Here is a 14,004-nt window from a genome sequence, read left to right on the forward strand (position 1 = left end):
TAAATTTGTTCTGCTGTGGATATCATGCTTTTTCGATCTTCAACATAAACACATTATCGACGGTCCCTAGAGCAAGTGACAAAGGGTTTGGTGGTTGGTACCCGAGACCCATATTCGAATCCTAGTTGATTCACATTTTTAGCTAAGTTTATTTTTAAATGAAATAAACGAAACGGGTAGCGTGATACCTATCTCTCAAAAAAAAAAAACATAAACACATTACACATTTATGGTCCTGTTAATAATTCACATAGAGAGTAAATTTTTTATTTCTTTTCCATATGATCTATATGTAACTGATTAATTGTTTCAAAATGGCAATAAATATTTGAATAATATCATTTCTTCAATTTGGTTTTGGACATTTAGAATTGTTAAAAATATGATTAATAAGAAACACTAGGCTCGATATTAATTTTGAAATCAACTAAGGACGGCAATTTTTTTTTTTTTTTTTGAGAAAAAAGGACGGCAAAATTAACATCTTAGGAAACCACTAAGCCTCCGTTTGGTTCGGGGTTAAGAAAAAAGTAGCTATTCCAGGGATAGAGTTAAGTTCAGGATTAAAGTGGGTTAAAGTTTTTTTGTGTTTGGTTCGGGGTTGGAGTTAGTCTAGAATAATAAAAAATAGTATTTGGTTGGAGTAGGTAGGATAAGAAGATAATGATTGATAAAGAAGGATAATGATTGGTTAGAGTAGGTGGTATAAGAAAGATAGTGAGTTATTATGAATAGAAAATAATATTTGGTTGGAGTTTGGTGGGGTTAGGTGGGGTTAGCTAACCCGGAATAATTTATTTGAGGTGGGGTTAGATGGGGTTAGCTAACCCCACCCATTTTTTGGAGTGTTTGGAAATAATATGGGGGTTAAGGGGTGGAATAACCTCTTAACCCCCAACCAAACAAGGACTAATAGTCTACTTGTTAAATTTCTGACTGTTGAACATGAGATAAAAATTTAAGCTCCCGTATAAGCTTAAATTTGAACTCGTGTCTCTGGTTTCAGAATAATATATATATAAGGACAAAATAAAAAAATAAAAAAATAATCAACAAAAACAAACAAAATTATCTTTTGTAGCTTACCGGGGTAATATACATGATTAATTTGTGAGAATTTGGGTCTATAAATTTGAACTCGGTGACAACTCATCAAAACTCACTCAACAAAAAAAAAAGAAACCACTTAAATTCTTAGATTTGGACAACATTAGCATTTAGACACATACCATGGCTTATTCTTATCCAATTCCCTAACAATTATTCGAAAAAAATATCGTATTATAACCTGAATATTTTATTAAGAAATTAAAATTAGTGTGTGTATATATATTACACCTGAGCATGCCTTTAAAAAAAAAAATCGTGTAAGGAAGAGATGAATTTTATTATTGTTTTTAATACAATGAATCAGAGCATATTCCACAGTGATTTTGAATATTCCACAGTGATTTTAATGTAATTCTATATAACCAGATCTGAGAGTTGATTAATAAAAAATACAATTGATATTTTGGTGAACGAATTTAATTTGTTGAAAAAGTAATATTACAATAGAAAATTAAATTGGCATCGAATCTTATTTCTTTTTTGATACTGGTCTAATAATTAGGTACAAAATAAACCATAATATGGTTCCTAATTGTGTGACCTTAACACTCATTAGCCAATTTATGTATATTTAACCAATTTATATATAACAATGAAATGGTTATACTGTGGCCTAAACTCGTTAGCTGATTTTTCTATATTGATTGGAACGGACCGACTAGAATTAATATTATTGATCGCATCCAACAATGTTAGTACCGTCGATCGTTTTATTTTGTTAAATGTTCAAACTGCGAGATGAAATTGCAACTAAAATCGAACATAGTAAAAGGTACATTTGAAAAAAAAAAAAAAATTAAGGTGACTAATTTGAGTCATTTAATACCGTCAAATGAACAAAAACTATTGTTACTTTCGAAATTACTCAATCTATGTCAGAGGTTTAATTCATATCCCAACATAGGTACCGATCGAAAGAGCGAACTTTAAAGCATTTTTGAAACATTAAAGACTCCAAAGCATCAGAATATATATATCTATAGTGGATGAACAAGAAGATAAGTATTTTCGAAATATTATAAATTGTTAACTACTAAATATCAAACATTTTCCATGGCATCAGAGTAAAAGGTGCTCCTAAGTTGTTTTATTTGATTTTCTTGTATTTAATTCAGATCCATATATTGGATATTTTAAAAATGTCTTGAGATGTAGTAGATTCTTTGGAAAATATATTAAGAGTTATTTCTCACAAATATATAGCATTACTCTTGCATGATGAACAAGAAGATCGATAAGTGTTAGAGTACTTGTCAACAAAGTCAATTTGTGATTCTAACAAGGATTATTTTCTTATTGAACCGTGACAAATAGAGTGGTTACATATATACCTTATATATATTTAGGGAAAACTTCAAAAACCCCCCTTGTGGTTTCAATTTTTTTCACTTTAATACCATGTGGTTTAAAATGTATCAAGTTAGTACCCCGTGGTTTCTCACTTTATCACTTAAGTACCCTATGGTTTAAAGTGTATCAAGTTAGTACCCTGTGGTTTTGCACTTTTTCACTTTAGTACCATGTGGTTTTAATTTTGTATCAAGTTAGTACCCTATAGTTTTTTAAATCACAAGGTACTAAAGTGATAAAGTATGAAACCACAGGGTACTAAAGTGATAAAGTGCAAAACCACAGAGTACTAGCTTGATACATTTTAAACCACAGGGTATTAAAGTGATAAAGTGAGAAACCACAGGGTACTAACTTGATACACTTCAAACCACATGGTACTAAAATGAAAAAGTGTGAAATCACAGGGGGGTTTTTTGAAGTTTTCCCATATATTTATATATATATAATATAAGTGTGTGTCACGTTTCTTTTGGTGCTACACGTACTACTTGTAATGTTCGTTTCCTTGTCATATTGCAGAAATTTCTTCGTTCTTACGAATATATAACACGCTTACGTACATGATTTGAGTCCAAGTCCCCCGTTGCATTCATATCTGGACCACACGTGGATCTTGCAAAAAGTTAATTATTTGTATATTATGTTACTTAAGTATATATATATATATATATATTATCATACATAACATAGAAAAAAGATTATAATAATACTAAATAAACTTATCAAAATATCAATAGTATATATGCAAGAGTTTTTTCTTTTGGTTATAAGGATTGTGAACATATTCTCTATTGGCTACAGGTTAATTTCTAAAGTATATGTATATATAGATGTAGAATCATATTTGGTATGTAAGTTTTGATTAATTTATACATACATTTCACAAATACTAATTTATTACATAACCATGAATTTTCACGAGGATAAAGTAATACAAACGTCGGATAATTAAGTTGGTTGAGAGAGCTCTAAATAAAGTTAATTAATAATGACTCGACTTAATAAATTAACACGTGTGATAAAACCCATGCTTATCACAACTTTTCTATTTTACTTTTGTGAGATCAAAGCCTAAAGTAATTTAGTTCCAAAATTATATGAAATTAAGCTTCCATGCATGTGTCCCTCTCTAAGTATTGATAGATACACCTCACCTAACAAAAGAATTTCGAATTGACTCTGATATCATCAAATATATATCACTATACTAAAAAAATAGACTTAGAAAAATATATTAAAACACTGACGTGAATCAATAGTATATAAGAGTTCTTATTTTGGTTAGGAATGTGAACATAATTAATCTTTATTGGCTACAGGTTTCTTAAGCACTAGATGTAGTATCACATTTGGTATGCAAGTTTTTGATTAATTTATACATACATTTCATAAATACTAATTAGGGCATAAAACATGCCCAAAATTTTCACGAGGATAAAGTAATGTATACAAGCGTCGCATAAGTCGGTTGAGAGAGCTCCTAAGTAAAGTTAATGACTTGACTTAACAAATTGACCCACTTTCTATTTAACTTTGTGAGACCAAAGCCTAAAGTAATTATTAAGTTCCAAAAGTTATAGGAAAGCTTCCATCTGTACTCCTCGAAGTATTGACAGATGCATAACTCACAATCTGACCTAACGAAGGAATTTTGAATCGACTCTAATACTATCTTATTCAAAATATCACTATACTAAAACACAGGTTCAGAAAAACGTGTTAACATACTAATATATATATATGTATCTTCAAACCATCTTTACTCAATAGTACTTTACAGAAGCTGTAGTTATACTCATCAAACTCTAATATTCTCAAGTGAAATAAAAATCGGTACATAAAAAGAGTTCTCTCTTTCCGTACTGCGTGATCGTGGAATCTCTAACAACAGTTGATTTAAAAGTCTAAGTCTAAAATGTAGAGCAAGAGGAAGTTTCTATCAATTGATTACATTAATTTCTTCGTAGTGATCGAATGATATGATTATTCTTTTTTTTTCTTTAGAAACAAATAGAAAAGAATAAAATGTCAATGTCAAATACGGTATACTCCACCTAACTATGTTGGATTGGACCTACCACCTATTGATGAGTCATTGTTCGAATAACTTAGAGCACTACACCTATGATATGTTACACCAAGATATATATGTTCCAATTACTTTTTACCTAATAGAACCTACTCTCAGCATCCGAACTAATCCTAATCCTATCTCTTAGATTAAACAAATATATGTATATTTATTTAAATTCAAAGTTTTGGTTGAAAAAAAAAATCAATTTTCAAAGAGCTTTAACCTGATCAAAATATCATAATCGACTTGAATTTCTTCACGAAAATGTCATTAGCTTGTTCGATTAAAGGGTCATTTAATCATTTTGGAGGATAAATGTTAATATTAGAAACAACATGTATACAAATTAATAAGTATATATATTAAGGAATATGTATCCACAAAATCTCAAAATTTCCAATGATTTTTAGTTGGGGAAGTGTATTTATAACTAGCACATTCCTACTGTATAAATATACTAATACATGTACTAGCTAGTATTTTGGGGAGTTACTATTACATGTAAAGTATTTTTATAAAAAAATATATATAATAATATTACTAAAACCCATTTTTTATATATAAACCAAGTACTCGCCACCTTATTGGCTGCTTCTCAACAACCGGGGCAACTTGTCGCGCATATGCCGCACAAACAGTAACTATGCGACCGGTTCATCCGGCCGTTCATCACTACGTGAGAGTCCCGATCAGATCCTAGCCGTTCAAGTGAGCTACGCTAATTTCGCCTTGTTCACGTCGTACGTATAGGCTTTTGTATGCGGGCGCCCGGAGGTGGCGCCTGCGCGCCGCGGATCTACGACGGAATAAAGGATATCCTCGACGCGGGAGTAATTAGTCATCTCAACGCAGAAATTGCATGAACCCAGTGTATCCGTACAACTGATGCACCGGATCTAATATCTTCTGATATTTAATGCTATGAAATTGCAATTTGAATCATCTACTTCCATCAGACGTAAATCCATAAAATGCAAAGATTTTAAGCATAAAAAAAGTATAACTTATTTCAATACATAAAATGCATCAACGTAAATCCATAAAATGCAAAGATTTTATGCATAAAAAAAGTATAACTTATTTCAATTTATATAAAAATGATGGCTAAATTTATGTATATGTATGAATGGTGTAGAACATATATTAATTTGAATAAATTAGAGAAAAAAAATTTGTTGAAAGAAATTTAGCTTGTTAGCTATCCGCTTCGTTTTTTTTAAAAAAATTTTAGTTAGAAATATAAAATGATTAGGCTTCGAACTTAATTAGAATTTCAGATACCAACCATATAAAGCTTGTAACAAACTGGCTTTAGGTACAATCAATTGAATAAATTAGATTATGATGTTGGTAGATTTATGTTGCAAAGAATTTAGTAGCTAGGGATAATAATATATAAGATGTACTTATAGATCGATCTGGTGCATGGAATATTTTTTGCTCTTTTTCTCTCACCCTGCACAAGCTCTTTGCCCTATCAGAATCTCGGAAAAGAGAGAAAGAGAGCGCAACAAAAGCGATAAAGGAAGCTATAACAAGAGGTGCTTCTAAAGCTAGACACACACACACTCACATATATATATATATATAGAGAGAGAGAGAGAGAGATGTAGAAGTATCAACAAAAGGAATAGCTGTGGAAAGGAGCCCTAGCCTTCATGTAGTTAGTTAGTCATTGGATTGCATGGCTTTGCTAAGCTGCGCCGTGCCGGTTACGCTGCTTCAGCCGGAGATGGAGAGGAGATTCTTATGTGCGGGGAGCGAGCGGTCGGTGGGGAGCGGCCGCAGCAGCAGCAGCTGCGGCAGCGGCGGCGGAAGTGTACTAAGGGAGGAAGCAGAAGAGGAAGAGGTATCGGTTCGAGACGGTGGGGGAGAAGAGGAGGAGGAGGAGGTTTACGTCGCGGTCGGAAAGGAGGTGAAGGAGGGGAGGGCCAATCTAATGTGGGTGCTGCGGAATATCTCGCCGAGTACGAAAATCGTCGTCGTTCACGTCCATCGCCCTGCAATGAAGATCAACATACGTAAGAGTTTATCATTTTAGAGTGAATAGGAGCAATTAGTTCATTTTAGAGATCATTTGAAATTTAATTTCTTTTATTCTATTCGAATAAAAAAGAAAGAAGCAGAAAGAAAAGAAGAAGTTAGGAGAGAAAATTCTTTTTTTTAAACTCTAGTTCCATAGAACTTCTAGAAGAAAAAGGAAAGATCAATTAATGCGAGTGAATTAATATTTCTTTCAAGTTTTCTTTTTTTTTTATCTAAGAAAGTGAAAAAAGGAAGAAAAGAAAAATACACTGTTAAAACCCAATTTCTTTCATTTTCTCTTCTCTTCTACACATGCTAATACTAAATTAAGTCATTTTCGATTTTTTTTTCTTTTTTTTTTAATATTTTTGCTCTCTTTGTTTTTTCTTCACTCTCATTCTCTCTATCCAACCAAAGTGTTCATGTATCTTCTTTATTTTTCTTGTAATTAATAACATGGTGGATTCTCCATGTTTGCTTAAGAGATATTGCTCGGGATGATCACTAGTAATTAAGAGTAAATATATATGTTCTTGTATAGATGGGATCTTTCAAGTTATTTGAAGTTATTTGAGATGAGAATCATACATATTTAATTTTTTCTCAAACTTAGAACTAATTTTGCTGATGAATTCATACTATCATTTCATGTTTGGAAATTAAGTCCTCGACCAGCATTAATTTTCCTCGAAAAACTGAAAAAAAGAAGTTTTAATTAAACATTCCTTTTATTTTGTTGAAACAGTTATATTTCTTTGGTCTAATCATCTATTTTCCCTATTTCACACTAACCTCACCTCATAAATAAAATATATAATAATGCTTCTTAATTACAATTGTTTTTTTTTCCCTTAATTGGACAGTAATATTAAGTTGTTCCTCCTAGTTGACATTAGTTTGTCACACATTTCGACCACAAAATTTCATTTTCAAATTAAATATTCAAAAGAATTAAAAAGGAACACAAAATTTCATTTTCAAAATATTCAAATAAAGAAGTTTTTAATTCTTTTGATTGCAGTGGGAGCATGGTTTCCTGTTAGCCAGCTACAAGAACAGGAGGTGATCGCATACCGGCTTATAGAGAAGGAAAAGATGAATAAAAATATGGAAGAATTTTTGGATATTTGCGCGAGTCAAAAGGTTGATTTTTAGCTCCTAATTCAACTCATATTTTTCTATTAATTTTACATTTATTATATGGCCTCACAACCAATAGCTGTATATTAATCGTATACTAATGCATTATGATTAATTAGATGATAATATTTTTGCCAAACTATAGTTCTAAATTAGAATGGAATCGCAATACGATGTTATTGGAGGTCATGTACGACGAACATATTGTTTGAGGCCATCTTAGAAGTTTACGGATTTTGCAGGTTAAAGCCGAAAAGATCGTAATCGAGGAGAATGATATTGCTAAAAGCATTGTGGAGCTCATTGCTCAACATGGGATTGCAAAGCTTGTCATGGGAGCAGCAGCTGATAAACATTATTCGAGGTACGCGCGTGCGCTTTAGACAATTCCAAACTTTCCTTGGTAGCATGAAATTTACAAATATAAGTGATCAAACACCCCCTCAAATTGTTTTACGGTATTAATGTTTCTACGTACGAAGTGACTTCAAATTCAATATATATTCATATGATGAAAGAAAATATTGTTGAAATACATAAGAGTTTCTCTTCATATATATGTATGCTATTATATACTTTTATTTTACTTGAATTGTATTGTTCTTCATATACTTCTTCAATCAATTCAAATACTTTAATCAACAGGAGAATGAAGTCGCCGAAATCCAAGACAGCTCAAACTGTCCAGCAGCAAGCTGATCCCTCATGCAAGATATTGTTTGTTTGCAAAGGAAACCTAATTTGCGCAAGGTATTATTCCCAAGATCAGTAGAAACGCGAAGATCTCTTGTGGCCTCCCTTAGTTTTTGTATTTAAGAAGTTTTGTAGATGTGCATTGCTATGGAGACTCTACAATATTATATTTATATGCTATTGACATATTACTGATGTGTCACACACAGATTAACTTGTACAATACAAGTCATTAATGATAATAAGAATATTCAAAAGAGGTACCTAAAGTATTTTCATTCTCCAATAATTATCCCCAATATCGATTATATATGCATGCATTTTATTAATATATCATATATGTAGAGAAAAAGAAGTTAGTTACAGGTTAATTTGATTTGTTCTTTGCTGTTTTGCTGAAACCTGAACTGATATTTGGACATACTTAGAAGGAAACAAAAAAATCAATATTTTTCCTTTTTTCTTCAAATTAGTTTTCTCAATTCTCATGGTTGTGTTGTTTGAATTCTCATCCTTTAATAGGGAAGTTGGCGAAAGATCATTTAGGGCGGAATCATCTACAAGCAGCACGAGTCCTTGGACCAGCGTATCGACGCGCATATCCGAACAATTCAAATCCACATCAGTAGAACAAGGAAAGTGTGAGTCTTCCACCATGCAAGAAGCATTCCATGCAAGGTTGAGATTGGCGAATTCGACCTCTAGTGGTGAAGCAGATCAGTGGAATGAGGAATCCAGGCGATTTCAAGCCTCGAATCATCAACTGATCAGTTCAGAAATTGAAGAGCATAGCAACGCCGGACCTTCATTGATAAATAAGGATGCAGGGAATAAAGCTGGATCGACCGGTTTGCCATCGCCATATGAGTATGAAGAGGATTTGCAAGCTTCATTTCCTTCTGATTATTCGGTTAGCGCATTTTATCTCTTTCACTTTAATCTACACTTCGGAATTTATATAGGAAATTTATGTATATTCCTAACCATGAAGTAGAACAACTAGCTTTAAGAAATACAGTATTATTTTCTAAAAATAAAAAAAAAGTTGGTGTTTTTTAGGAAGATATTGAGGTAGATCAAGAATCAAGTGAAAAGCTAAGGGATGCATTCATGGAGTTGGAAAATTTAAAACGTGAAGCGCACGAAGAGTCGTGGCAGCGGCAAAAAGCTGAGAGAGACTTGGTCGAGGCTTCGCGCAAAGTAAGCTCAATTGGTTTGATGTTTATAGCTACCTAGTTTCAATACCATAAAAATACATTTACTCATCAAAAAGAACAATGGCATTAAGCTGTTCTCTTATGTACCTAGGTCAAGGAAGCGGAAAATTTGTTCATGAAAGAGGTAAGACAAAATAAGGAAATAGAGGAGAGACTAGAGAGAGAGAAAGGTGAATTTGAAGAGGATAAGCAGCAGCTTAGTCAAATACATGATCAACTAAAGAAGGCAAATGAGCAAAGGTTAGCACTTGAACTCCAAATCCGAGATTCCGAATGCATGATCGAGGATTTCGAAGGGAAATTATCGGAGGCATACCGTACTCTCGGAATGCTGCGAGATGAGAATAGAGATCGACAGCGAGAATGCAATGTCAGAGACGTTTTTCAAGGTGAGGCTGAGGAGCCAAGTTCTAGCTCTCGCGACGGAGTCATCGCCAATTTCGCGGTGTTTACGTATTCGGAGCTGAAGCAGGCGACTAACAATTTTGACGAGTCGTTGAAGATCGGAGATGGCGGGCGTGGCAGCGTGTATAAGGGCTTTCTTCGCAGTACGACGGTGGCCGTAAAGATGTTAAATTCTAAAGGAGAATCTGAGTTTAATCAAGAGGTAATTTGTTGTTCAATTGAATATACATAATTAGATAGTTATAATAAAACTTGATTTCGCATATAAGTAAATTCATATTCTATAAAGAAGCTACAGCAGTATAATACAAGTTTAAACTTTTAGAAAATAATGATCGGTTCATATTATTTAACAGAATCAAAGATAAATAATTCGTCAGATTACTCAAAGAGTAACCAACTTGTTGCAGGTGGAAATTCTCAGCAAAGTTCGGCATCCGAACCTCGCGGCCCTCGTCGGAGCATGCCGCGAGGCCCGCGCTCTCGTGTACGAGTTCGTTCCCGACGGAAACCTCGAGGACCGCCTCCGGTGCGCCCGCCAGTCCCCGCCTCTCGCATGGCAGGCCCGCATGCGCATCGCGTCGGAGATTTGCGCTGCGCTGATCTTCCTCCACTCCCAGAAGCCTAAACCGATAGTCCACGGCAATCTCAAGCCCGAGAACGTCCTTCTCGACGCCAACCACGCAACGAAGCTCGCCGACTTGCTAGTTGTTTCGTCAAACACCGCCGATGGAACAGTACTACCACTCCGCCGCGGCCGCGGTGCAGCTTACGTCGACCCGAACTACCTCGCCACGGGGACGCTCACGCCGCAGTGCGACGTGTACTCCTTCGGGGTGATACTGCTGCGTTTGCTCACGGGGAGGGGCGCGCATCGGATCGCGGAGGCGGTGCGGGAGGCGTTGGATAGGGGGGATCAGCTCATACGGGCGGAGTTGGGTCTGAGATGCTGCGATCTGCGGCGGAGCAGACGGCCGGATCTCGGTAAGGATGTCTGGAGGGTGCTGGAGCCCGTAATGAATGTGGCCTCGTTGTCCGCGCGGTTGTCGTTATCATCGTTGTCGTCGTCACGCTGGTCGTTCAGGTCGGATTCCGACGGGAACTGCAGTGCGCCGTCTTATTTTCTCTGCCCCATACTTCAGGTCAGTGCTTATTCTAAGATTTACAGTTCTGCAACAAATTAGTTAACACGTTCTACACTCTACATCAAATAATGCATTACATTTTTTTTTCCTTATATATATATATATATATATATATATGAGCTGGGTTGAAATATTATTGATAGTATTTGATCCTTTTGTTATCAAATTTTTAACCTTTGAATGAGAAATTATAGGATTAGAATGATATTAGTCCCTTACGGCTGCGTGGTCTTTCTAAGATTGAATGGTCCCCATTGAGTTATAACATTTAATCCAATTGTTAGAAATGATCAAAAAAATTAATCCAAAATCTAAAATCTTGCATAACAAAAGGGAACAAATACTCTTTTATAGTATTCTAGCCCTACTCTCTCTATCTCTCTCTATTTATATATTTTGAAAATATGATTAATTATGGATGGTATGATTAATTAATTGCACAGGAGATCATGAAGGATCCACAAATTGCAGCGGATGGGTTCACGTACGAGGGGGAGGCTATAAGAGGGTGGCTTCAGTGTCGGCACGATACGTCCCCCGTGACCAACCTCAAGCTCACCAGCTCCGAGCTCATTCCCAACCACGCCCTTCGCTCCGCAATCTATGAATGGTTGCAGAAACACCGCTAAAATAAGAAATTCTTTTTTTCCTTTTTTACACTTATTGTATATTCCATTGTACATGTTGTATTGTATATCGTATTATTTTTTTAAAATTTTTTTTGAGTAGGGTCGTGTAGTGTTATGCAAATAATTCGTTTATGTACTTGTATCTAAATTGTTATAAAAATAACATGCGGCCTGTAGTTTAGCTTATTTTTCACTTCACTATTTCGTGATCTAAAAAGTTTTTTTAGTTTTTATGTAATTTAATTTTTATTTCATTAACAAATACTGAGTGAAATAGAATGACAAAGTGAAAGCTAAAAAAAATCATACGACAACGTAAAAAAATGCTAAATAAGATTACAGGGAGCAAAGTAAAATTTTTTAAACTGCGAGTTAACAAAGTAAAAATGAGCTAGATTATAGAAGTGTGAAATAAAATTTTTTAAACTATGTAGTGGCAAAATAAAAATGAGCTATAAGAGGAATTGTAAATTTACCTTAGGAAAAAAAAAGGAAATACAATTGGTTGGCTCTTTGCTGACGTGGTGGACCGAATCTAGGCCTGAGATGCAGGGCGCCCAATTGTGGCCTTTTCGTAAAACCGACCCAAATCGGAGGGTATATTATATAAGCTTCGAAGGAGAGCTCATCCCAACCCGGTTCTCCTTTCATCAATGTCCGGTTCACTGAACCGCGTGGACCGAACCGGTGCCACGTCAACGGAAGAGACGGGGAGGAGCGACGACTCCGCTGTGGCAAGTTGCGTAACTTGCGCTGATGTCACGGCGAATTTTTCTTTTTTTTTTTTTTAAGTCGTCCCGTAATAGTTGACCGACGACTCCCACTTCCACTCGCTTTGTCTCTCATTGCTACGTCACCTACGTGTATATTTTTCACTTTTTTATTTTTGGGAAAACTTCAAAAAACCCCCTGTGGTTTCAAAGTTTCTCACTTTACCCCCTTGTGGTTTAAAATGTATTAATTTGTCCCTGTGATTTTTTTTTTCTATTTTTCTTATCAATTTCATTATTTTTTTTTTCTTAAATCAGTGATAAAGTTAAAATTAAAGGGTACTAAAGTAAATATTTGATAAATGTAGATAGTGTCTGAAGTTTTTTGTATATAATTTAATAAAATGTTAACGAAAAAGCTACTGAAAAGATAAAAATAAAACCACAGGAGGGAAATTTGATACATTTTAAACCACAGGGGGCAAAGTGAGAAACTACAAAACTACATGAGGATTTTTTGAAGTTTTCCCTTTATTTTTTAGTAAAATATTATAAAAAATGTATTATAATTGCCTTTTTGTGAACGCAATATATTATGAGTAGGGTTGTTATGCTATTAGGAGCACTCTTTTAAATTTTTAATTATTTGTTAATTTTGATGAGTGGTTAAGATGAGAGAGAAAAGAGAAATTCAAAAAAAAGATAAATTAAGATATCTAATTTTTTTTCTCTCTCACATCGTTCATCAAAATTGATAAATGATTAAAAATTTAGAAGCACACAGGCTGCTGTACTCCTAATAACACAATAATCCTACTCATATTATCGAAGAAAATAAATATATTAATATTTTATCATATTATCTTATCACACGTAATTTGTTTATAAAAATATATTACAATTGACTTATTGGGATATATTGCATAGGATATTATTTATAAAACAAACATAGTAATTTTTATTGTACTTTTTTTTACTGTATTCAATGTATTACAATACCAAAACATAGCCTTTCACAGCTAATGTTAACACATATAGAGTTCAATTTAAATACTTTAAAATTTATTTTTTTAAAAAATAGATAATTAGATGGAATGAAATGAGCTGTCCATAGCTGACGTGGTGGACTAAATCCAAACAAAATACTCTCTAAACCAGTAGAGATTTAATTATTGCCTCCCATAAATTTCCTTTTTTAAACTTAACTAGCATTAAAAAATATTGTGTAATAAGAACAAAAAATGAGACGCATAATTCCATCTTTTTTTATTAGGTTTACAAATATTTCTCGAAACCCCCAATATTCTCCTCAAATTACATTTCACTCCAACTGGGAAAAGGAGACTCCACCGAAAAAAAAAAAAAGAGAAAAAGGGAAGGGGAAGAGGCGACTACTACGATCGATCATGGCGATGGCGAGCTCGTCCATGGAGATCGCTCACACCCCTGGTCTCGAGCGGCGCCTCCGAAGTGCGGCGGCGGAGGAGGCGGCGCCGCCGAGGG

At 34.2% G+C, this 14,004-nt stretch overlaps 1 protein-coding gene across 1 annotated transcript; it reads left to right on the top strand.

Annotated features, from left to right (window-relative positions):
* Positions 5,954 to 11,955, top strand: LOC109727059 (U-box domain-containing protein 33-like). The gene is made up of 9 exons (XM_020256931.1): positions 5,954 to 6,558; positions 7,584 to 7,705; positions 7,945 to 8,066; positions 8,348 to 8,452; positions 8,918 to 9,305; positions 9,455 to 9,595; positions 9,704 to 10,219; positions 10,428 to 11,159; positions 11,606 to 11,955. The coding sequence occupies exons 1-9, from the start codon at positions 6,222 to 6,224 to the stop codon at positions 11,789 to 11,791; spliced, it is 2,649 nt and encodes an 882-aa protein (XP_020112520.1). The 5' UTR covers positions 5,954 to 6,221; the 3' UTR covers positions 11,792 to 11,955.

This window comes from Ananas comosus, linkage group 22 (assembly GCF_001540865.1).
Source record: "Ananas comosus cultivar F153 linkage group 22, ASM154086v1, whole genome shotgun sequence".
Classification (NCBI taxonomy): Eukaryota; Viridiplantae; Streptophyta; class Magnoliopsida; order Poales; family Bromeliaceae; genus Ananas; species Ananas comosus.